Source organism: Gobius niger (assembly GCF_951799975.1).
Source record: "Gobius niger genome assembly, chromosome: 3".
NCBI classification, from domain to species: Eukaryota; Metazoa; Chordata; class Actinopteri; order Gobiiformes; family Gobiidae; genus Gobius; species Gobius niger.
In genome coordinates, this window is record NC_136854.1 from 40,376,830 (window position 1) to 40,400,363 (window position 23,534).

Genomic DNA, 23,534 nt, shown 5'->3' on the forward strand with positions numbered 1-23,534 from the left:
AGGAGAGGAGGATAGAGACAAGGAGAGGAGGAGAGAGACAAGGAGAGGAGGAGAGAGGAGGAGAGAGACAAGGAGAGGAGAGAGAGACAAGGAGAGGAGGAGAGAGACAAGGAGAGGAGAGAGGAGGACAGAGACAAGGAGAGGAGAGAGAGACAAGGAGAGGAGAGAGGAGGAGAGAGACAAGGAGAGGAGAGAGAGACAAGGAGAGGAGGAGAGAGGAGGAGAGAGACAAGGAGAGGAGAGAGAGACAAGGAGAGGAGAGAGAGACAAGGAGAGGAGGATAGAGACAAGGAGAGGAGGAGAGAGGAGGAGAGAGACAAGGAGAGGAGAGAGAGACAAGGAGAGGAGGAGAGAGACAAGGAGAGGAGAGAGGAGGACAGAGACAAGGAGAGGAGAGAGAGACAAGGAGAGGAGAGAGGAGGACAGAGACAAGGAGAGGAGGATAGAGACAAGGAGAGGAGGAGAGAGACAAGGAGAGGAGGAGAGAGACAAGGAGAGGAGGAGAGGACAGAGACAAGGAGAGGAGGAGAGAGACAAGGAGAGGAGAGAGGAGGACAGAGACAAGGAGAGGAGAGAGGAGGAGAGAGATAAAGAGAGGAGGAGAGGAGGACAGAGATAAGGAGAGGAGGAGAGAGGAGGAGAGAGACAAGGAGAGGAGAGAGAGACAAGGAGAGGAGGAGAGAGACAAGGAGAGGAGAGAGGAGAGAGGAGGACAGAGATAAGGAGAGGAGAGAGGTGGACAGAGAGGAGTAAAGAGACAAAGAGAGGAGTTAAGAGACAAGGAGAGGAGGAGAGAGACAAGGAGATAAGAGTACAGATATAAGGAGAGGAGGAGAGAGGACTAAAGAGACAAAGAGGAGGAGAGATAAGTAAAGAGAAAAAGAGGAGAGAGGAGTAAAGAGACAAGGAGAGGAGGGGTACAGAGACTTTGGTTGCATTTTCAACCTAGAAAATTAGCTAGCGTTACTTACTAACATGTGATTAAAAGCCTTATTGTCACATGACGGATTAAAAACACGCGTGAAACGGGCCGTGGACATAACGTTCTCATCGTAAATGACACAATACGACGTTGATATCGAGTTGGACAGTTTTTTCCTTTTGGATGTTTCTTGCTGGGATCGTGGCACAGTCGCCCTGAGGTCATTGTTGCATCCCTCGAGGAGATTTCTTTAGAAAACTGACACAGAACATTCCGTATCCGTGACATCATCCCGTTCCCAGATCCCGAAAACAACCGCCCAAAACTCACCCATGTATCCAACGGTGCCCACTCGCCCTCGTATCGTCTCTGCTTCTGGGATTTGAACGGCAAGTCCCAAGTCTGAGATACGGATATGCCCTAAAAGAAAAGAAGAACAGCCTTTACTACTTTATTCTACGACAAATACAAAGATTCAACACTGTTTCAGCTCCACTTCAGTTCAAAGGTTGGTTTCATGGTAAGAGTTTTGTTTTCCCCCCCCATTTATTTACTTTGGATCGTCCAAACAATGGAACCGATGTTTCTTTAGAAATTTGCTGGAAATGTTTGTGTACATGTTTTGTCGAAGCTAAGTCTAAACAAGGATTACAACCACAACCTATTTACTCGGGAGACTCGCCTGCTGCCAGTTTTTGCTGCAATTATTTGTGATCTTTTACCCCTGAGCTTACAATAAAGTCGTAGATCTTTTCCGCACAGTTATACATTGCACATTTGCATATTTGCACCAATTTTCACTATATTTTCATCTGATGCCTGTCCCGGGCTGTTTCACCGGGAAGGAGGGGCATCCTGGACGCTATTTTTTTTTCCTAGGAAGGGAAAGGGCTTTTCCCATTGATTTTAGTGTTTTTAAAGGAATAGGCCACCGTTTTTACATACTGAGATATGTTCTTACCTTAGCTTTGACGAGTTCTTTAGGACCTGTCTGGTCTTCACCCGTGCCTTCAGTCACGTAAACACAGCACAGACGGCGTTAGCATTTAGCCTCTCCCTCTCTCCTCTATAGCTCCAAAACTGGTCAAGATAGAAGCTACCAAGCTCTTCCACGTTTTCACTATTTAAATATGGTTACGTGAAGTGTTACACTACAAAGTATAATACACAAAATTAAACAATGTGGATTTTCTAAGCGGATAAAAGGAAGAAGCTACCATGGAAGAGCTTGGTAGCTTCTATCTTGACCTGTTTTGGATCTATAGAGGGGGAGAGGCTAAATGCTAACGCCGTCTGTGCTGTGTTTACGTGACTGAAGGCACGGGTGAAGACCAGACAGGTCCTAAAGAACTCGTCAAAGCTAAGGTAAGAACATATCTCAGTATGTAAAAACGGTGGCCTATTCCTTTAAGGTTCGGTTTAGTTTAAACTAGGGTTAATCTCAAATGTGGCCTTTCACATCCTAGGAAAAAAAATGTCACATCCTGGACAGTGATTAGCTGATGCACAAACATGGCCGACATACACAGTACAGAGAAACTAGAGAAGAACAGAATAAGTGCCTTAAATATTGCCATAAAGACCTTGAAAACGTGCCTTCCGTTATGTAAAAAAAAGAAACAAAGATGAAATAAAACCAAAACTATGCTAAATTAGAACTGAACTTTTTCGTTCTCGATCTTTTCGTTTTGCCCCCTGGAGGCCATAAGCGGTACTGCAGGTGTCGCAGCATGTTGCGTTATTTTTACTCATTAATTGTCTGTGAGAGTAAATACTACACTGACAGAAAAGACAAAGGGACAGAGGGATATTGTTCATCCAATTACACAATGGAGATCATATTTTTCACTCAAACTTGGCTGTAAATACTGATAAAGTGTTTTTTTTAACAGGTTTTAGGGCAGTGGTGCCAGCAAATGACCACACACTAACACCGTAACACCACATGTGGGGCAGAGGTGGAGACGAAAGGCCTGATTTGTTTAACATTTTTGAGTTGTTTTTTGTTTATTATATTCCTTACAAGCTTTTCATAAGTTTCTTGAAGGTGAAATTCGAGTCCAATATGACTCCAAAGCACTTAAAGCAGTACTAAGTAACGTGTTTACCTTAATAAATCCTTTCCATAGTCCCTGTGGGGGTAATACAAGTGTTTATGGGATGATTGGAGGGTCTTTCATCTCCCCCGGGCAAAGCTAACTGCGGGCTAACGTCACTTTAAACAATATTTACAGCCAAGTTTGAGTGAAAAAAAATATTTCCATTGTATAATTGGATGCACAGTAACCCTCTCTCCCTTCGCCTTTCCTGTCAGCGCAGTATTTGCTCTCCAAGACAATTAATAAGTTAAAAAAATCGTAACTTGCAACTACACCTGCAGTTGCGCTTATGGCCTCTAGGGGGAAGAGTTACTTAGTACTGCTTTAAACTGAGAGACCAGTTCAAGCGCCTCTCTATCCACAGAGACTGAAAGATCGTTCTGCTTTGTTAGTCTATGCGTGAACGTCATACACATTGTTTTCTTAGTATTGAGAACTAGACATTTTTCTTTCTTTGAACCAGAGTTTTGATCACATTTCTGCCCCAACCCTCTTCTGTGTCTCATCCTCTCGGGACACGGCCGATGTTGAACTCACAGTGGGATAAAGTCTGTGGCATGTCCTGTGAGAGGTTGGTATTGCTGAAGGAAGTAGCTCCACGCCTCGGTCGACCCCGTCTTTCTAAGCCACGCCCCCCTGGCCTCACAACCCACTGTTTATCTCCATGAAAGATGCCACACTCATTACTCGTCTGCGCTAATGCTCTTGTTGATCGGACCCACTCATACTAAAAAAAAATCACTCACCACGATCGTCAAGAAGAATGTTTTCAGGTTTCAAGTCCCTGCAACAGAGAAGCAACACACACACAAACTTATTAGCAAGTAGCAGATCTTTAAAGAGAGATATAAACCCTAATAATAAAACCCCTCAGCAAATATTGTTTCTTTTTCATTAACATGTCATCTTATTTACTTTCCGATCCGTCCTTTATTGCCTGTTTAAGTCGTATAATGTCGGGCTTTAATGTGGCTTAGTGGGAAGCTTATCTGCGCACACATCGCTGTTTGCTTAATTTGTTGTTACACAATGAACTGGGCGACGTTATTGGCTTTTACAAGGTTAAAAAGGCACAGGCAAAGGAGATTAAGACCATAACGGCATATGTTTTCAATGTACAATAATATGAAACTGCAAACAACACAGGAGGGGGTTAACTGTAGGTAGATACTGTATAGGGCTGGGTACCGTTAAATGGTATCAGTCAGGTATTGAAAGACATATATATCTTTATATATCTTTAGAAGTTCCTCATTTTTGCCCAATTCCTCCCCTATTTTCCGAAAAAAATTATATACATGTCGTTTTTTTTTCAAATTATTATTATCTTTTCATATTTTGGCCCCATTTTTTTCAGGTATCGGTATCAAAAACCAAGTATTGTTAAAGTGCCAGTATCAGAAAAAAATGTACCGGTACCCAGCCCGAACACTGTACAGGTGAAACTCGGGAAATTTGAATACCACGAAAAAGTTCATTTATTTCTGTAATTCTACTTAAAATGTGAAACTAATGCTTGTAAAGAAGTCAGAAGATTAGAATAGTACATGAAATCAATAAAAACAATTATTTCAAACAGAGAAATGTGGACCCTCTGAAACCTATAATCATGCATAAGTACTTAGTATTTGGTTTGGGCCCTTTTACTTGAATGACTGCCTTAAAGGGACTATACAGTTTAAAAATGTCACAATTAAGCATTTTCCTCCCCCTACATGTTCCAACAATGTCCTAATGTGTAGAATGAGCTTAATAAAGAAGGTGCAGTTACATGTATGACCCGAGGTGGCAGTAGTGAGTATAAAAATGGCTAACTTGCATCGAGCCCCTTTAATGCGGTTGCGTGGCATGGATACTATCATGGCACTGCCGAGGTGTTATGGAAGACCAAGATGCTTCAACCTGAGGAATATTAAGACATTTGAAGCCCATGTCCAGGATCCGTCTGCGTGTGGAGGCTCGTGATGTTCTGACTCCAGCCTCAGTCAATCCTTGTGAAGGTCCCCCACACTTTTGAATGGCCTTTTCCTGACAGTCCTCTCCAGACTGCGCTCATCCCTGTGGCTTGTGCACCTTTTTCTTCCACACTTTCTGCTTTGATACAGCACTTGGAGAACATCCAACTTCTTTTGCCATTACCTTTTGTCAATGATGGTTTTCATGGTCTGAACCCATGATGGTGAATTCTACTGAATCACTGAGACCATTTAAAGTCTCTTGATCCGACAATGTAGTCCCTTTTCACAACATTCTAATTTTTTTACGTTTTCAAAATGGGGTTTTTCCAAGCTGTGAGCCAAAATCATCATGCAAGCCTTTATTTGTTATAATTTTGATAATTATGAGTCACAGCCTGTAAAAAACCCATTTTGAAAACGTACTGTCAGCCATAATCATCAAAATTATAACAAACAAAGGCTTGACATATGTCACTTTTTATGTAATGAGTCTGTATCATATATTAGTTTCACATTTTAAAGGGGCTAGATGCAAGTTGGCCATTTTATACTCACTACTGCCACCTCAGGTCATACGTGTAACAGCACCTTCTATATTAGGCACATGCATGACGGCAATTCGAACCCGCAGTAACAACTTTTTGAGTGACAGTGCAGGATTTTAGAGGCAGTTGTGATGAACAGGTCTGAGCTCATTCTACACATTAGGACACGGCTGGAACATGTAAGGGGAAATACTTAATTTTAATATTTTTAAATCCGTATAGTCCCTTTAAAGGAGCTATACCTGATTGTACAAAGAAACAGGGTCACTCAAATTTCAAATTGCTATTTTCTGGTCCAAACTCATCTCAAACTTTCCTAATGCATTTACAACATCAAAATTCGTCACAGGGACTGAGTTTAAACCAGGTTTCACAACTTTCAGGAGGAAAACTCTCACTTCACTGTAAAAAATGTCTACTAGTCTGACATTTTATGACTGTTTAAAAGGCTTTAAAACCAGCATTTTTTGGATAAATGTCTGCTTTTACCATATACTAAAGGACAAAACTAATTTCATTCCAATACAGAAAATAAAAAAATCTAGAATAGCGCCTAAGTTGTATTACAGAAATAAATGAACTTTTTCACAATATTCTAGTTTTCCAAGTTTCACCTCAAGGTAAGTAACGTTAGGTGGGGAACTGTTATTTAAAATAATGAGCTTTTGCTTTTTTGTAGCGTTTTGGCTGCATTTCTGCTTTATTTTTTAGTGTAATGTAACTGTGATCGAGCAACAACAATGTGACCAAAACACATCAAACTAGCAACAAAAACGTGATGAAAACACAACCAAAAGGGACGGAAATGTGACAATCATAACCAGGAAGAAGCTTAGATTATGTTTTGTAGGTCTTAGCTTTCCAACGAGGTCGAGAGGCGTTTAGATTTGGATAAAGCCGAACTGGAGAAAGTGCACTTGGTTAAGGCAGGAGTTAGGGAGTCTGGACACTGTATAGATTCATGCACACTGGAATATCTTAGTGTTTACAGCTTTTTAAAAACCTACTTTCTCACAGAGCTGTGCAAAGATAATACAAAGGATCAACATTAGCCTTAACAATAGGAGTCATTGAGAGGCCTGGCCTGTGTTTGGCCTCGTCTTGAAAGAATATCCGTCTTCATGTTGACATACGCTGAAGCCTTGACTGACGGTGACAGGTGTGTACGAGACCAGAGCAGTCACACATCAGCACCTCCACTTATCTCCCAAACAAACAGCTTAACTCAATGGTTTGGCTAAGTCTAGAAGGATGTTGTTTGGCAGTGAGAGAGTGCGAGTTAGCAGGTGCACGGGGGTCGACTCGTGAAAGAATGAAAGTCTTTATCTTTTCTCTAATTTTGTAAGAATTATGCATCGCTTTCAGGAGAGCAAATAAAAAGGAACCGGGAGAAACTATCACGTGTGCGAAAGTGGGAGAGTTGCAGAGACACAGCTCGGATTGGTTGCAAAGACAGGCCTGGTGACTAGATGGAGACTCGAGTTGCCGCTGGTCACGGAGATAAGACGAGTCTCCAGGTAGTCTTGGTGAAAACAAACAGGTTCAGTTTCAGAGGTCTCTGCATGGTCACAGAGAGGTCTACGAAGTTGTGGCAATGTTGCGAACACTATTCCTAGTCCTCAACCTGTGATGCATTTCTGTGACGTCCCTACAATGTCTGCGAGACCTGTCGGACACAAAGGAGATCTCAAAGAGTGTATGGAGTCTTTGAGATCTCCGGTGTCACATGGAGACTGAGACATGGAGACCGTTCTGCTCTCCCAAAATTTCATCCGATGGGCGGGGGAGCGACTGAACTCAACTTCCAGCTCTGTCTGCCGTAGCGTTTTCGTTCGCTCTGCTTGCTTCATATTCTTCTAAAAAAGGAATACAATTCTGTAGCTGATATTTTATGACTTTGACTGTTCCGACTCCCTATATTTGGGCCTCGTACCTCCCCCCTCCCGCCTTCAGCGGGCGCTCAGCCACACACTGCCCCGCTGTATGGTCTCCCGCCCGGCTCGGAGCCTCAAAGGCCGGGCGGGATGGCTAACCGTTGCCCCTGGGGTCTGTGAGCGGTCCCTGGGAGACTATAGTAAAAAGCAGCCATTTCACAAGCACTGACAGCCTCTGATTATCTCTCTGCCCAATACAACATTATCTGTGTTTTCAACGTGAAAACATCAGCCATGTCAATAAATCAGTCCGTAGCCGAGCTGCTAACCGCTCGCCCGGAGCTAACTAGCTGCTTAGCAGCTAGCACGCATAGATCCGGTGAAAACAAGTATTATGCAATAATAACGTCAATAAAGCCGGTAACTTTATAAAGCAGCCTTTGAGATGATCACACACTGAGCCGGGCTTGATGCATTTGTGGTTTATTAGGGACTTTTCATCAACAATGAGCTGTAGGCGATTGTAACAAGCTAACGGGGCCAACCTGGAATAACCATTGTCCACTGGCACAAATAATAGTCCTTTATTCGGACATATGGGCTGGATATGTGGTTTAATACTCGGGAGATCCTTGTGTAGAACGTGTGTATAGCTATAGTTGAAGATCCATAGGACATGGCAGTAACAAAGAGGGACTAGTTAGAACCAAAACAGCAGTTCTCTTTCAGTCCAGAGCTCCTTCCTGCTTCAGAACACATTCAAAATCACTCGCCACTGACGTCTCAATCAATCAATGGTTTTGTAAAGCCCAATATCACAACAGGAGTCGCCTCACAGGGCTGCACAAACCATTAAGGCAATAAAACAGAACAGAAAAGTCTCCATCGCTTTCGGTAGTATGATAGCAGTAGAGCAACAGGAAGTGCGCTGCGCAACAAAACTAGTCATTCTATAAACATGTTTGTTTTCACCAAGACTGCCTGTTGGAGACTCGCCTTATCTCTAGGGGACGTCTCAGAGACATCTCCGTGACCAGCGGCAACTCCAACCAGTCTCCATGCCGGTAAGATAGACTCGAAGTAGAATATATCTTTGCAGATTTTCAGTTTCCAAGTTTGTATTAAACAAAGTCGGACACTAAAGTTAGATAGCCGACTTTTTTTCCCTATTGGTAACAAATGTCCATTGAAATAAGATTTACAAAAATTCAAATCCAAAGCAAAAAAGGTTCTAGTCCAAACCTCTGCCCAGACGCGAGCTCTTCCCGCGGTCTCACCTGTAGACTATCCGCTCACGGTGCAGGTCCTCAAGGCCACAGCAGATCTCGGCAGCGTAGAAAATGGCCCGCTGCTCATCGAACCCGGAGTTTCCCATGTTATAAATGTGGAACTTCAGGTCCCCGCCGTTCATTATGGTCAACACTAGGCACAGCGCGTCCTTGGTCTCATAGGCATAAGCTAGACTAACCTAGGGAGAGCGAAAGGGGGAAGGGGAGAAAGAATTAAAGACAGTGGGTTAGTGGGACATGCAGCATATAGTTCATTATTTGTTACATTCACCACAACATTAGGTCAGTATAAAAAGATTTACAGCCATCCTTAAAGGTCCTATATCATGTAAAATCGACTTTTTAGAGCTTTTAACCATGTTGTTATGCCATTTCCTTATCAAAAACACCCCCAGAGTGTTCTTTGGCTTCATTCATGCAGTTCTTCCTCAGTTGTGTCGTCACAGCGGAATGGAAGTGCTCGACGTCTAATGTAATGCCTTACGGCCTGATTTTAATTTTTAAAACCAAAGTGGATTATTTTTTATAACTAATGCGAGTCCCATCATGTAAACAGCGATGGACCAGAGTGGTGAGTTTATCAAAAAGCGCACTAGCTTATGTGTTAGCTTGTGTGTCTTAGCTTATGTGTTAGCTTGTGTGTTTTAGCTTGTGTGAGTTAGCTTGTGTGCTAGCTTGTGTGTGTTAGCTTGTGTGCTAGCTTGTGTGTGTTAGCTTGTGTGTTAGCTTGTGTTTTAGCTTGTGTGTTAGCTTGTGTGTTAGCTTGTGTGTTAGCTTGTGTTTTAGCTTGTGTGTTAGCTTGTGTGTGCTAGCTTGTGTGTGCTAGCTTGTGTGTTAGCTTGTGTGTACTAGCTTGTGTGCTAGCTTGTGTGTGTTAGCTTGTGTGTTAGCTTGTGTGTGCTAGCTTGTGTGTGCTAGCTTGTGTGTTAGCTTGTGTGTGCTAGCTTGTGTGCTAGCTTGTGTGTGCTAGCTTGTGTGTTAGCTTGTGTGTGCTAGCTTGTGTGTGCTAGCTTGTGTGCGTTAGCTTGTGTGCGTTAGCTTGTGTGTGTTAGCTTGTGTGTTAGCTTGTGTGTTAGCTTGTGTGTTAGCTTGTGTGTGCTAGCTTGTGTGTGCTAGCTTGTGTGTGCTAGCTTGTGTGTGCTAGCTTGTGTGTGCTAGCTTGTGTGTCTTAGCTTGTGTGTGCTAGCTTGTGTGTCTTAGCTTGTGTGTTAGCTTCTGTGTGTTAGCTTGTGTGTGTTAGCTTGTGTGTGCTAGCTTGTGTGTGCTAGCTTGTGTGTGCTAGCTTGTGTGTTAGCTTGTGTGTGTTAGCTTGTGTGTGTTAGCTTGTGTGTGCTATCTTGTGTGTGCTAGCTTGTGTGTTAGCTTGTGTGTGTTAGCTTGTGTGTGTTAGCTTGTGTGTGTTAGCTTGTGTGTTAGCTTGTGTGCTAGCTTGTGTGTCTTAGCTTGTGTGTCTTAGCTTGTGTGTCTTAGCTTGTGTGTCTTAGCTTGTGTGTTAGCTTGTGTTTTAGCTTGTGCGTTAGCTTGTGCGTTAGCTTGTGCGTTAGCTTGTGCGTTAGCTTGTGTGTGCTAGCTTGTGTGTCTTAGCTTGTGTGTGCTGGCTTGTGTCTTAGCTTCTGTGTTAGCTTGTGTGTGTTAGCTTGTGTGTGCTAGCTTGTGTGTGCTAGCTTGTGTGTGCTAGCTTGTGTGTCTTAGCTTGTGTGTCTTAGCTTGTGTGTCTTAGCTTGTGTGTCTTAGCTTGTGTGTCCTAGCTTGTGTGTCCTAGCTTGTGTGTCTTAGCTTGTGTGTCTTAGCTTGTGTGTCTTAGCTTGTGTCTTAGCTTGTGTGCTAGCTTGTGTGTGCTAGCTTGTGTGTCTTAGCTTGTGTGTCTTAGCTTGTGTGTTAGCTTGTGTGTTAGCTTGTGTTTTAGCTTGTGTGTTAGCTTATGTGTGTTAGCTTGTGTGTCTTAGCTTGTGTGTCTTAGCTTGTGTGTCTTAGCTTGTGTGTCTTAGCTTGTGTGTGTTTCTTGTGTGTCTTAGCTTGTGTGTTAGCTTGTGTGTTAGCTTGTGTGTTAGCTTGTGTGTGTTAGCTTGTGTGTGCTAGCTTGTGTGCTAGCTTGTGTGTGCTAGCTTGTGTGTTAGCTTGTGTGTGTTAGCTTGTGTGTGTTAGCTTGTGTGTGTTAGCTTGTGTGCTAGCTTGTGTGCGTTAGCTTGTGTGTGTTACCTTGTGTGTGTTACCTTGTGTGTGTTAGCTTGTGTGTGTTAGCTTGTGTGTGATAGCTTGTGTGTGATAGCTTGTGTGTGCTAGCTTGTGTGTGCTAGCTTGTGTGTATTAGCTTGTGTGTATTAGCTTGTGTGTGTTAGCTTGTGTGTTAGCTTGTGTACTAGCTTGTGTACTAGCTTGTGTGTTAGCTTGTGTGTGTTAGCTTGTGTGTGTTAGCTTGTGTGTGTTAGCTTGTGTGTACTAGCTTGTGTGTGTTAGCTTGTGTGTGTTAGCTTGTGTGGGTTAGCTTGTGTGTTAGCCATTTATAAAGCTGTGTTGCAGATGTCAACTCCTTATAACTGTATTGTGAAGTAACTTTACTTATTACTGTTTATTAATATTACGGTAAAGTTGTATGTGCGGAGAGAGGGGGCGGGGTTAACTGAATCTAAGCGTTGTGTCTTCCGGGTTTGAAAAATACCTCCAGAAAACACTTTATTTATATCTATATATTTATCACAAAAATGAGAGCTCCATAGTGGTAAAGTACAGTACATCATATAAATGCCTATACTTAACATTGGAATGGCTAAAATAGCAGATACAGATCCTTTAAGTCCATCTCGAGGAGCAAAAACAACTCCCGTTTCAGAAATACTTTTAATTTTCTCTCAAATGTCAATGCTTCTGACCTTACATCTCGTAATGTGATTGTGGAAAGATTATTTAATTTTCCCACTTGACACAACTGACCGTACGACATTAGTAATTTGTATCCCAGCATGCATTTTGGTCTCCATCCCCTCTCGCCCCTCTCTCGCTCCCTGTGGGTCAGTGACTTGTATGGTACAGTGTTGTTGATGATAAGCAGGATGTGGCTGCCATCGGGAGCAATCCCATCTGCTCACAACTGCGAAGTCACGACAGACCACAAGAGGAGAGATGGGAAAGTACTCGGGCCCAAAAGAACAGCGTATGTGTGTAAACATTTAAACTAGTATATACACACTTTTGGCCTGGGTGGATCGAAAGGCCAACATATGAAGGCCATACCGTGTACTAATGTTTGGACGCTACATTTTTATTTATTTATTTGTTTCACTGGATGGTTTTGCCCTGTGAGGCTAGAGACGGCAATGCATCATACAAGGGGAAGTGGCCGAGCCGACGGGGTAGAAAACCTCTCATGAGAGTCACAATTTTTCGCTATTTTTAGCCGTTTTCTGGCGAACTATGAAGTTATTTATCACACACTAATAAAATCAAGCTGAGAATCAGGTCCATATGGATGTTTTTCACAGCAAATTGTGCAGCAGAAGTGGAAAAACTTCTGCTGCACAAAAACGGCACTTGCTAGCTAACGTAGCATGATGAAGCTAATGTTAGCATCACTAGCTTCCTGGTTAGCATTGTGGGGTTTTTAACATCTTAAACCCCACATGAACTGAGCATGTTTTCTACAGTCTGGCTGGACCCAAATCAAAAAGCAAAACACACAACTAAAAATTAAAAAGCAACAAAAAAGTGCAACAAAAAGTGACGCAAAAGCATCAGAAAAGCGATTAACATTTTTTATTTAATCAAAGTTTAGTCGACGAGAATATCTGGGCATTTTAGTCATAGCTTTAGTCTCATTAACAACTTTAAATTTAGTTTTAGTCCCAAAAAATATTACTTGGACTAAAATTTTGACCACATATTTTAGTCAACAAAATTATCACTGGTTTCAGCTAAAAAAAAAAAAAACGCCCCCCCCCCCTCCCCACGTCTGTATCTATAGATACAGACGGCATCTCTGGAATCGCCCATATATGGTCATTTTTGAAAACAAGGGGGAAAACAATTTTGAAAAAATGTAAATTTTCTCTAATTATTCAAAAACTACTGTAACAAATGCTGAATTATGAACATAGTTTCTACTAAATAATGATACAAAGACATGGGGAGGAGCAAAGTGGTTCGATTAACACTTGACTTTATTTATGTGTGATAAATAAGTTGATATTCCACCAGAAAATGGCTAAAAAGAGTGGAAAATTGTGTTTCTCTAAAGATTCTATTTTCCCCCTCGGCGAAGCCCCGCCCCCTTCTATGACGAGTTGCCGTCTGTATCTATACCCCTGACGTAGACCTTTCAGAGACTATGTAGAGACTCAGCTGAAATCAAACCTGGAGATAAACCTGTTCGCATCAGAAACTCGAGTCTCTAACTAGACGGGCCCTTTAGTCTTTTCCCAAATTGTGAATCTTAAAACGCAAATCTCATCCCGGCAACAAAGCGTATTCAGAATCGTGCAGCCTGAGGAGTGTGGAAATATCTGGCCGGCGCTGCACGACAATAACAGCCCCGTATCAGTGAAAAAACCCGCGTTAACCTGACTAACAGTATGCATGAGCAGAAATGCGAGGCCGCGCGGTGAGAGAGGGATGAGGGTTTGAGAGAGCTCTTGACTCTTCTCCCGCTGCTGCTGTTTGGTCAGCGTTACCACGGAGACGGAGGTAGAGAGGAGGCTGAAGAGTCATCCATTCTGCCTCCAGCTCTCTCCCTCACACACACACACAAAAGCACACACCACACACACGCACACACACGATACCAGATACAAAAGCCTGTGCCAGTCCCAGGTGACGAGGGAGAGAGGAGGGGGTTGGCGTTTGGGCATCTCGGTGTGTCAAATGCCTGCGTACTCGTGTTCGGAGTTACTTATGCAAAACAAAGCAGTTCAGTATCTAATCGTCCAGATACGGGGGATGTGCGGTTAATCAAACTGTGATTAAATCTACAGTTTATTTACCTCGAGCTTTGGGCAGATGTAAAATATTATCTCACTCAAAACATCATCTGATCAGAGAGTTCGAGCTGCTCCCCTCGGGGCGGAGATACAAGTGCCCAGCCCGAACTAAAAACAGGACTAGGTGTAGGTTGTTTTATGTTTGATAGATACAGACGGCATCTCGTCATAGAAGGGGGCGTGGCTTCACCGAGGGGGAAAATAGAATCTTTAGAGAAACACAATTTTCCCCCTTTTTAGCCATTTTCTGGCGGAATATGAACTTATTTATCAGACATGCATAAAGTCAAGTCTAAATTGGGCCCAAATGGATATTTTCTCACAGCAGATTGTTCAGTAGAAGTGAAAAAACAGCAATTGTAGCTCGCGCTAGCTAACCGATGCTAGCATGAAGCATCCTGTTAGCATTCTCTGTTGTTTATGTGTTTATGGGATGTTGAACCACTTTGCTCCTCCCCATGTCTTTGTATCTTTATTTAGTAGAAAACTATATTCATAATTCAGCATTTGTTAAAGTAGTTTTTGAATAATTAGATAAAGTTTAGCTTCTTCTCCAAATTGTTTTCCCTCTTGGCTGTTTTCAAACATGACCATATATGGCCGATTCCAGAGATGCCGTCTGTATCTATGGGTTCGCTCTCGTTCAAACTGTGATCATGAGCCCCACCTCGAGTCTCAATTTGAAAATTGCGTCCTATTACCTCAATTCCAGTCTTTATATGTATTTATTAATACATATATAAAGTCAGACTGGCTTTATGCCAGACTAGGGCTGGGTACCAGTATGGCATTGGATAATCCTTATCCCATTTTTTTTTTAAATAAATGCTTTTTCAGATTTTTGCAGCATTTTTTTTTCTTTTTTCTCCCCTCATTTTTGCTCTTTTTTGTACTAATATTTCCCTATTCCTCACCATTTTATTTACAATTTGTTTATTTATTTTCATTTATTTATATGTTTATTTGATAGGGACAGAACAAGAGGCATTGTTACAATAACCGATGCCATGTTCATAGGCCGTATAGCTAAAAGCTAATTCGCAGACCTGGTCCCTAAGACATAAAGTAGTTAACACGTTTACATAAATCATTACAAATAATACAAGTTAGAAAAGGTTTGCAATAAAATATTATAAACCTCTGTTGTGTCCACAAGTTTGATTCAGTTTGAGCCACTGTTTAACTTTACTTTTAAACTGAAGATTTCCCTATTTTTGCCCCATTTATTTTTATTATGATTATTTTTTTTACAATTTGTGTTCCCTATTTTTTCCCCATTTGGATTTTTTTCTTTTTTTTCTTTACTATTTTTTTCTTTTTTTTACCACAATTTCTCCCAAATTTCCACAAATTATTCCCCATTTTCCATTGACATTGGACCGATATCTTCCACACACCATTGTTCTGTTTTCTGGTTCTAGATGACAAATATGTTAAAACAGGTAAAAAGTATCACTCAGGTATCGGTATCATTTAACGGCACCTTTTTGTTGTGGATAATCTAATCTTTGTGTATGTTTTTACTCACTGCAAATGAATTTCCTCACGATACTTTTCCATTACTACTACTTTTCTACTCTTACTAGTTTATCTTAATTACGGATCTGTGTTAATTTCGTCGACTAAAACATTTAGTCTTAATTTTAGTCAAAGTGATATTTTTGACAACTAAAATTGGACTAAAACTAAATAAAACGTTTTTCATGAGACTAAAACTATGACTAAAATGTCCAGATATTTTAGTCGACTAAAATAAGACTAAATAAAAATGAAAAGGAGAGACTAAAATCATCCAAACTTCTATTAACAGTCTGAAAGAGCCTCATATCATGTAAATTCACTGCCAAAGGATCAGCTCTGAGCTTTGTTCATGTGGAGCAGCTCCATGAAGCAGAGGAACAAGATTAAATATGATTATTATGAATATTATCAATGCAAAGCCGACTAAATTAGTCTTAAATTTAGTCGACTAAATTGACGTGCAATTTTAGTCGACTAAAACTAGACTAAAATTGAAAAGATTTTTTCGACTAAATCTCGACTAAAATTACATTACATTTTAGTCAAAAGACTAAGACGAAAACTAAATAATGTTGTCAAAATTAACACTGTTACGGACCACGTTGGTTTTAACAGACAGGTCCAGTATTCTCCTCTGGTAAACCCCTGTGGCAGCAACAGCATTAATTTGCTGTTTAAGCCAAGGTGTATGGAAATAAATTAATGGAAAATGTCCTTTAGGATCTGGAGTGGGTTTCGCTTGTGCCTCGTGCCTACACCTCTCCGCTTGAACACACCAGAATACCCCATAAATCAATGTGCCAGCGCTGCACAGTCAAATTGCCTACTAAGTACACAAATCTACTTTGTATGACATGGACACGGCAAACACTGCAGAAATTAAACTGCCTTTGCCTCCAACACCACTCAATTAGCAGCTAGACCGGGATCAACATCTCTCTGGAGGAAAACAACATTCGGCCAAAGCTAAGTTTTCTTTTCCTGCATCCGAGGCAGACGAAATGAGAAATTCGCAGTGTTTACAGTGGCATCGGCCAGTTCTACAAATTTCGAGACATTTCTACGCGTCATTAAAGCAGTGAGGTCAGCTACGATTCGGGGAACGGTTTGGAGACAAAAGGAGAAAGAAGCGCTTTAGAGCTGTGGTTCTAAACAAGTGGGTCAGCACCTACAAGAGGAGCCCGGGCGTTTTCAGGGGGCCTCGGGAGGGGGGGGGTTAACATGCCAGGAAGCTTCACTATAATAGAGGCAGGTGGTACACAACCTTTTGAAGAAATTGTACTTCTTAGAGTAGTCTTATCATACTTTTTAGTCACTAGGTGAAAGCGATTTACAACTTAAAGCAGTAGTAAGTAACTTTTGCCCCTAGAGGCGACAAGCGCAACTGCAGGTGTCGTAGCAAGTTGCGATTTTTTTAACTTACTAATTGTCCGTGAGAGTAAATACTACGCTGACAGAAAAGACAAAGGGACAGAGGGATATTGTTCATCCAATTACACAATGGAGATCATTCTTTTCGCTCAAACTTGGCTGTAAATACTGTTTAAGTGGCGCTAGCCCGCAGTTAGCTTTGCCCGTTAGCCTGCAAGCGGTAGCAGTCGAGTTGCAACTGTGGTTTTCTGGCAGAGACACCAGGGGGAGATGAAAGACCCTCCAATCATCCCAAAACACTTGTATTACCCCAGAGGGACGACGGAAAGGATTTAAGGTAAACAAGTTACTTAGTATTGCTTTCTCCAATTATTAAAAAAAAACTGCTGCTGAATTATGGAAATAGTTTTCTCCTAAAAAAAGATGTAAAGACATGGAGAGGAGCAAAGTGGTTCAACAGCCCACCATAAATACATCAATAATGCATCATGCTACATGCTAACGCTACCTACGACTGCTGTTTTTTTTATTCTATTGTACAATTTGCTGTGAATAAACATCCATATGGACCTGATTTACACTTGACTTTATTTGTATGTGATGAATAAGTTTGTATTCTGCCATAAAACGGCAAAAATCAGCATAATCCCATTCGAGTGAAAACAGCTAAAGCTCCATTGGATCTGGAAGTAGAGTGATGACATCATCACTTAACAAATGTATAGAGACTGCAGTTACGTGTAAGACCTGAGGTGGCAGTAGCAAGTTTAAAAAAACTCGACAAATTCCACTGAGTACTGAGTCCCTTTAAGGCAGGGGTGCCACAGTCGCCCTGGGGCAGACTGTCCATTTACCATGTGGCTATATAATGTGTTGTTCATATCCTGAGCTCTTATTATGTCAGTGCCCTCTGCTGGACACGAGTGGAACCCTTTCCTGTTTTTTAAAAATTCAATGCCCCCTAGTGGCTAGAATGAGCATTCTGGTTATTCTTTAAAAATTCTTAACTCCGGAATGTGCTAGAGACTTTATTTTTTTTACATAGTCCGGAATTTATGCTCTAAAGGGCAGGGGCCGGATTAAATCATCTCCTGATGATTCCGTCTGATCCGGCCCGCGGGCCGTATGTTTGACATCCCTGCTTTAAGGCCTTAAACTCATTAAAAAGCATTACATTGGATTTAAACTGGCATTAAATCCAAATTTCTTCAAAAATCAGAACACAAGTCAGAACATTTTACTGCAGGGATCTGTCAAAAACTCTGGTCTGAAACTCATTCAGCTGCAGTTCAGACTGGAATCTTTTGTTTGTTGTGTTCAATTTAGTTTTGAATATGAAAATGTCAGGAAATGAAATATGCCGCGATTTTTTTTTGCATTAGTGGCAATAGAACCTGCAGAAACCCTGAAAGAAAACTCCTGATCAACATTCTCTACAAACATATTCACTGTGATTTGCAACACGCCGATAGTTTTCACAGACCTTACATAAGAGACACTAAACAGAAAAACATTCATCTGAAACGAATAGAAAAAGTGTGGTACTTACTACAAAACTACTGTTAACTTTTTCTAAGATGCGTTTTTCATTCAGGGCCATCGCTTCCCCTTTTCTTTTCTTCACTCGTTTCTTTTCCAGCTTTTTACAGGCGTACATCTTACCCGTGGCACGCACTTGGCAGGCGCACACCTGGAAACACAAGCGGCGAGGAAACACGATCAAAAGTTCACATCCAAACGAAAAAAAAACAAAACACCGTAACACCGCAGAGTCGAGCTTAATGGAGAGGAATCCGGCGGCCGCAGCCTCCTACAACTGTCACTAACTGGCTGTTAACTAACTGTTAAAAGTCACTTCAATCGCCGGCGCTAACGTCCGCGGTCCAAGCATAACGTTAGCTCAGCGCGGCTCATAAAACACTGAAAGCTCCCGTTAATCATCCAGGTTATTTCAGAAGAATATCACTCACCTCGCCAAAGCCACCTTTTCCTAGTACTCTATAATGTCTGAAGGTATTTTTGGTCACTGGTTGCCTGCGTGGGATGAGGGGAAAGGAAAAGAGATGAGGAGGGGGGGGAGAAAAAAGAAAAGAATTAATGGATTATGTCATGAGTGCGTGACGTTGCAGACAGACTAATGGCCTCATGTATTATTAATCCAACCCGATGATGACCATTTTCAGTCTGCCACAGTCGCCGGCCCATTATGCAAAGACACACATTATTCAACATTAAAAGAAACATCGAATGGGAGACCTACTACTGTGCTTGCGTCAAAAAACCTCTCAAACAGGAGTGCAGATTAGTCATCCTATTACGACCACATCTTTACACAATTACAGTATATAGATCGCAGTCATGTAAGCACCAGGGCTGCACGATTAACCTTTATCCAATCAAAACTGAGGTTTTAGATAACTTAAGATGCTTTTATTTCCCCTGCCGTCTTGAGTGAAAGACATGTTCGCTATGCAGACAGAGCCGTGGGAAGGTATTTTAGTTAGGGGGCGCTGGGGGACAAAATTTACCCCCAAAATACTTTTTCTGTGCATAAATCCTGTTTATTAACCTCTTAACTCCAGCCTGAACAGAGAGCATTTTCTCCAGTTCAGCTTTACCCAAATCCTGTATAGGCCAGTGTAACGCCTCATTTGAAAGATCTACAAAACTAAATTGATCTTTTTCCTCACATCATCAGATTTTTTTTTCCATCAGTTTTTTTGTTGGGCAGTCATCTCATTTTTGTCCAATTTTTGTGACTTTTTTGTCACTTTTTCATCAAATTATTCACATTTTTTTTGGTCAAATTCTTATCACTTTTTCGTCCATTTTTTCCTCAATTTTTCGTTACATTTTTCTCACTTTTTTTGTCAAATTTTTGTCCATTTTTGTCATTTTTTGTCACTTTTTCATCAATGTTTTCTCACTTTTTTTTCCTTCACATTTCCATCCTTGTTTTCGTCTCAGTTTTGTTGCTATTTTCACACCTTTTTTCCAGAAGCTTTTGGACTGGGGTAAAGCCAAACTGGAGAAAATGTGCTCGGTTCAGGTGGGAGTTAAGGGGTTAATATTGCCTGCAGTTCACAAACTATCCACCAGGGGGGGTGCTGCAGCACTCTCAGCACCCTGGGTTCCCACGGCCTTGTATGCAGAGTTATCAAAAAAGCCGATCGTCTCCACATAAGGGCGTAGCATTGTCTTAAAGGAACAGGCCGCTGTTTTTCCATACTGAGATATGTTCTGACTTAAGCTTAGATGAGTTGATGTCACCAGCCGAGTAACCAACCACTGCTCCTCAGCAGAACCCCCTCCCCACTGATGCCACAGACAGCGTGTGGAGGGGGCGTGTCGGAAAGGCTCAGAGGTTCTTAAAGAGACAGAGGCCTATTTCAAGACATTCACTACAGCCATTTTGAGAGAGACATTTTATACAAGGCAGTTATTCTAATTTACTGCATTTACAGACCAACAGAAGGTTTGGTCATCATTGTAGTGTGATATAGACTGGTGCTATGTGATTGAAAAAAGCATAATACCCCCTCTTTAAGTGCAGGGATCATATAATGCAGGTCTGAAAATAATGAATAGTACCTTAACCGTTTTCAATAGAAATGGAAAGCTCATAATTTAACAGTAGGCTAACCTAGCTGCTTACACTCCTCTACTTGCCATTCATCAAAGGTGTTGTTTTGGCAAAAAAAATGTAAATTAAACCAAAAAAAATCCATCTCATTCGTTCCCGTCAGTCACTTGCCATATCAGCTAACATTAGCATTAGCATTAATCTGATTCAGCTAAGTTATGTGTTGCCATGGCGATGCCCGCAGAGGCGCAATATCCCAGTAATTTAACTACCACTGACTATCACTGACCGTGGTATAATAATAGTTATAGTATGGAAATAGTAGGGAAAACGTGGAGGAGCTTTGTCGCTTCACCCCCGTTTAGCCCCATAGAGGAGAGGAGGAGAGGCTAAATGCTAACAACATCTTAGGTCTTTTTGCGTGACTGAGCACACGCATACACATCAACTCGTCTAAGCTCAGGTAAGAACATATCTCAGTATGGAAAAAACGGTGGCCTGTTCCTTTAAGAAGCTGAACGGGGAAGAGCGATGAATCCTGCAGTTCAGCAATGCATGAAAAGTTACTTGGTCACTTTGACGATATAAAAATAGTAAAATCATAATCTCCAATGTCAAAAAACTCTGCAGAAGTAACAGTATGCTGATCCGGAGTCTAAATAAGTGTATCGAGTGTGTAATATGCACACGACTACTCACCTCTCCAACCATTTCCACTGCAGGAAGCGAGAGAAATACATGGACTCCTGGTAAGAGGAAAATGGAGCTCCACTCAGGTAATCACGAACTATTCTGGAGGGAGAGAAAAAAAGCAGTGGTGAAAATCTCCAAAATAATACAGGCCGCGGTAAAGATTAAAGTTAGTATGATTTGTATGTGCTTTCTGGTAAATGCTCATTTCTGCAAAAACGGGCCTTAAAACACATATGACACATTCAACACAATTTCTGCTAAAACGTATGAAGATTTTGCTAAAGATATGACCCCAGGTTTCGATAGTTTGACCATTTTTGTGATGTTTATAGTTTCACTTCCTTATTGGACAGGGAGTGACATAGAGGCAAAGAACTGTTGCCGTGAACTTTACCTCCATGTTCCTGTCAGTAGCTTCAAATTCAAAAAACAATACAAATAATAAACAAAATAATAAAAAGTCACTGAGATAAAATGATAATTATTGCTTACAACAGATGTTATCCTTCTAAATAAGTTATATTATCGAAAGCATTAAAGCCTGTCCTATAAACTTTAAGGCGAGACACTGCAGGTGAATAGGGGGAAAAAATAAATGTAGAGATATCAATTTGAAACTTTTGCTGAACATCACAGATATAAATATGAGAAAAAAATGTATTGCATTTTTTCTGTCATTTTATGTTTTCACAAAAAAATAAGGCATTTTGAGCATTAAAATGTCCAAAATTGCCTATATTTTGGGCAACGAAATCAAAATAATGAATTGATTAAATTTTATGGTTTTATTTTATTGACATATTAGTAACTAAACATTTTTCAGAGGGGATTTTGGATATTTTGTTTATATTAGTTTGTCAATAAACTAATCATCAGTGAAAAAATCTGTAAAAACTCAAATTCCGCCTGTTTTTTTGGTTTCAAAGCTGAATAAATCAGGCTAGGAATTAGATATTAAAAAACCCTTCTGAAAAAACCTTCAAAATATTGTTGTGTCTCAGACTGTAAAGTTTGGAGTCTGTGGGAGCTTCTATAAGGGCTCAGGCTCTGCCCGAGTGCGGCTTCTCTCATTCAGAGAAAACCAGCCCTGAAGTTTTATAGCGAGTGCGCATGCTCGGCCCGTTCTTCCGCATTTCCGCACCAGCGTCTCGTAGGAGGAAAAATACCATATTTGGGTGAAAACGTCATCACGGAGCCCCTTAGCAGGACACGTGGATGTCAAATCTGTCAATATTTATGAATGAAAACCCGCGGGAAAGACGGCCTTTCAACACGGTGCAGCAGCTACTTCCGGGTTGCCCCCACCTCGCAGACAAAACATCATAAAATAAACATCATGCGGGTGAGTTTTGTCATTTTTATATCTGACATGAAAAGTAAGATGTAAAGGGAGGAAAATAGATAAAAATCTCCACTTCGACCACTGCGTGAAAAATCAATACTTTCACCTGCCGTGTCTCGCCTTAAAAGGAGGGAAAATGACTGAGAACAATCTTGACAAAGTGTAAATTGAGCGGCAAACCCACTTCACCTAGTATACATGTTTTGACAACGGGAAAAAAATCCCACAAAAGGCCCTGCACCATATTCAGTCTGGTAGTGTAATTAATTTAGTTGTGTTTATTTTAAAACCAGCTATTGATTTAGAATAAAAATAATGGAGAGTATCAAAACAATACATTTTTGAAAGCTTTATTGAATCAGAAAAACAATTTTTCCATTTGCTCTGACAGGCAAAACAAAAGGTGCAATAATAACATTTATATGGGGAGTAAAAAAACTTAGTTTGGCGGAAATTTACAAAATTTGGCAGAAAATTCTATTTGGTCGTTCCAATCAAAAAAGTCAATGAAACCCTTGTCATATTGTTCACGGTGTTGCCGTAGCGATGACCAGATCTCCCTGTTTATTCTAATGGAAAAATTGTATAATTGCACAATTTTACCAAAGGACAAGGGCAAATGGAAACATTGTTTTTCTCATTGCTTATACCTGGGGTGTCTAACTTCTTTGGGTCGAGGGCTGAAATACAGCCTCACGGCGGGGCACGGGCCGCATGTGTAAAGGACTGTGGCCTCATAAATAACAGCGGCTGACACTTATTGTGCTTCATCAGCCTGTGTCACATGTTTCTTAAAGTGTTACATAAAGTCATTATTCATTCACTCCACATTCAATGGCAGTAAGTTACTATTGTAGCCACAGCCGCCCTGGGGCAGACTGACCATTTACCACGTGGCTATAATATGTTGTTTATATCCTGATCTATTATGTCAGCGCCCTCTGCTGGACACGTGTGGAATTCTTTCCTTTTTTTAATTTAGGCTGCCCCCTAGTGGCTGGAGTGAGCAAACTGGTTATTTTGCTAAAAATCCATAACTCCGCACAGGAATGGGCTCGAGCAGGGGGGGCAAGTTCACGTCGTGGAAGCCGATTTTCATCATTTCCAAAACACCCAAGAGCCAAACCTCAACATTGTGGCCTAAAGTACAGAACTATTTTCTGCAAATGCCAATGTTTTACATCAGTGGTTCCCAAGTGGCTTTGGGACCCACCATTACCCTCGAATGACAAGTCAAGGACCCAAATAAAACTGTAATTTGTCATATATCGTATAAAATATTGTATTTTCCACACAGGTTTTTGTTGAAGCAGTAGTAGCCCTTTAAGATTAAAACTATGATCAAAACAACCCAATAACATTCACTT

At 41.2% G+C, this 23,534-nt stretch overlaps 1 protein-coding gene across 2 annotated transcripts in view; it reads right to left on the minus strand.

The window, feature by feature from the left end:
* Positions 1-23,534, minus strand: part of grk4 (G protein-coupled receptor kinase 4) — a 116,236-nt gene that overhangs the window by 21,328 nt on the left and 71,374 nt on the right. For both annotated transcript variants that reach the window (XM_079553402.1, XM_079553403.1), the window contains exons 6-11: positions 20,832-20,924; positions 18,520-18,583; positions 18,099-18,239; positions 8,676-8,866; positions 3,768-3,805; positions 1,253-1,342 (exon numbers count right to left, since the gene is read on the minus strand). In XM_079553402.1, the coding sequence (XP_079409528.1) occupies positions 1,253-1,342; positions 3,768-3,805; positions 8,676-8,866; positions 18,099-18,239; positions 18,520-18,583; positions 20,832-20,924 (617 nt within the window). The remainder of the gene's footprint in view (positions 1-1,252; positions 1,343-3,767; positions 3,806-8,675; positions 8,867-18,098; positions 18,240-18,519; positions 18,584-20,831; positions 20,925-23,534) is intronic.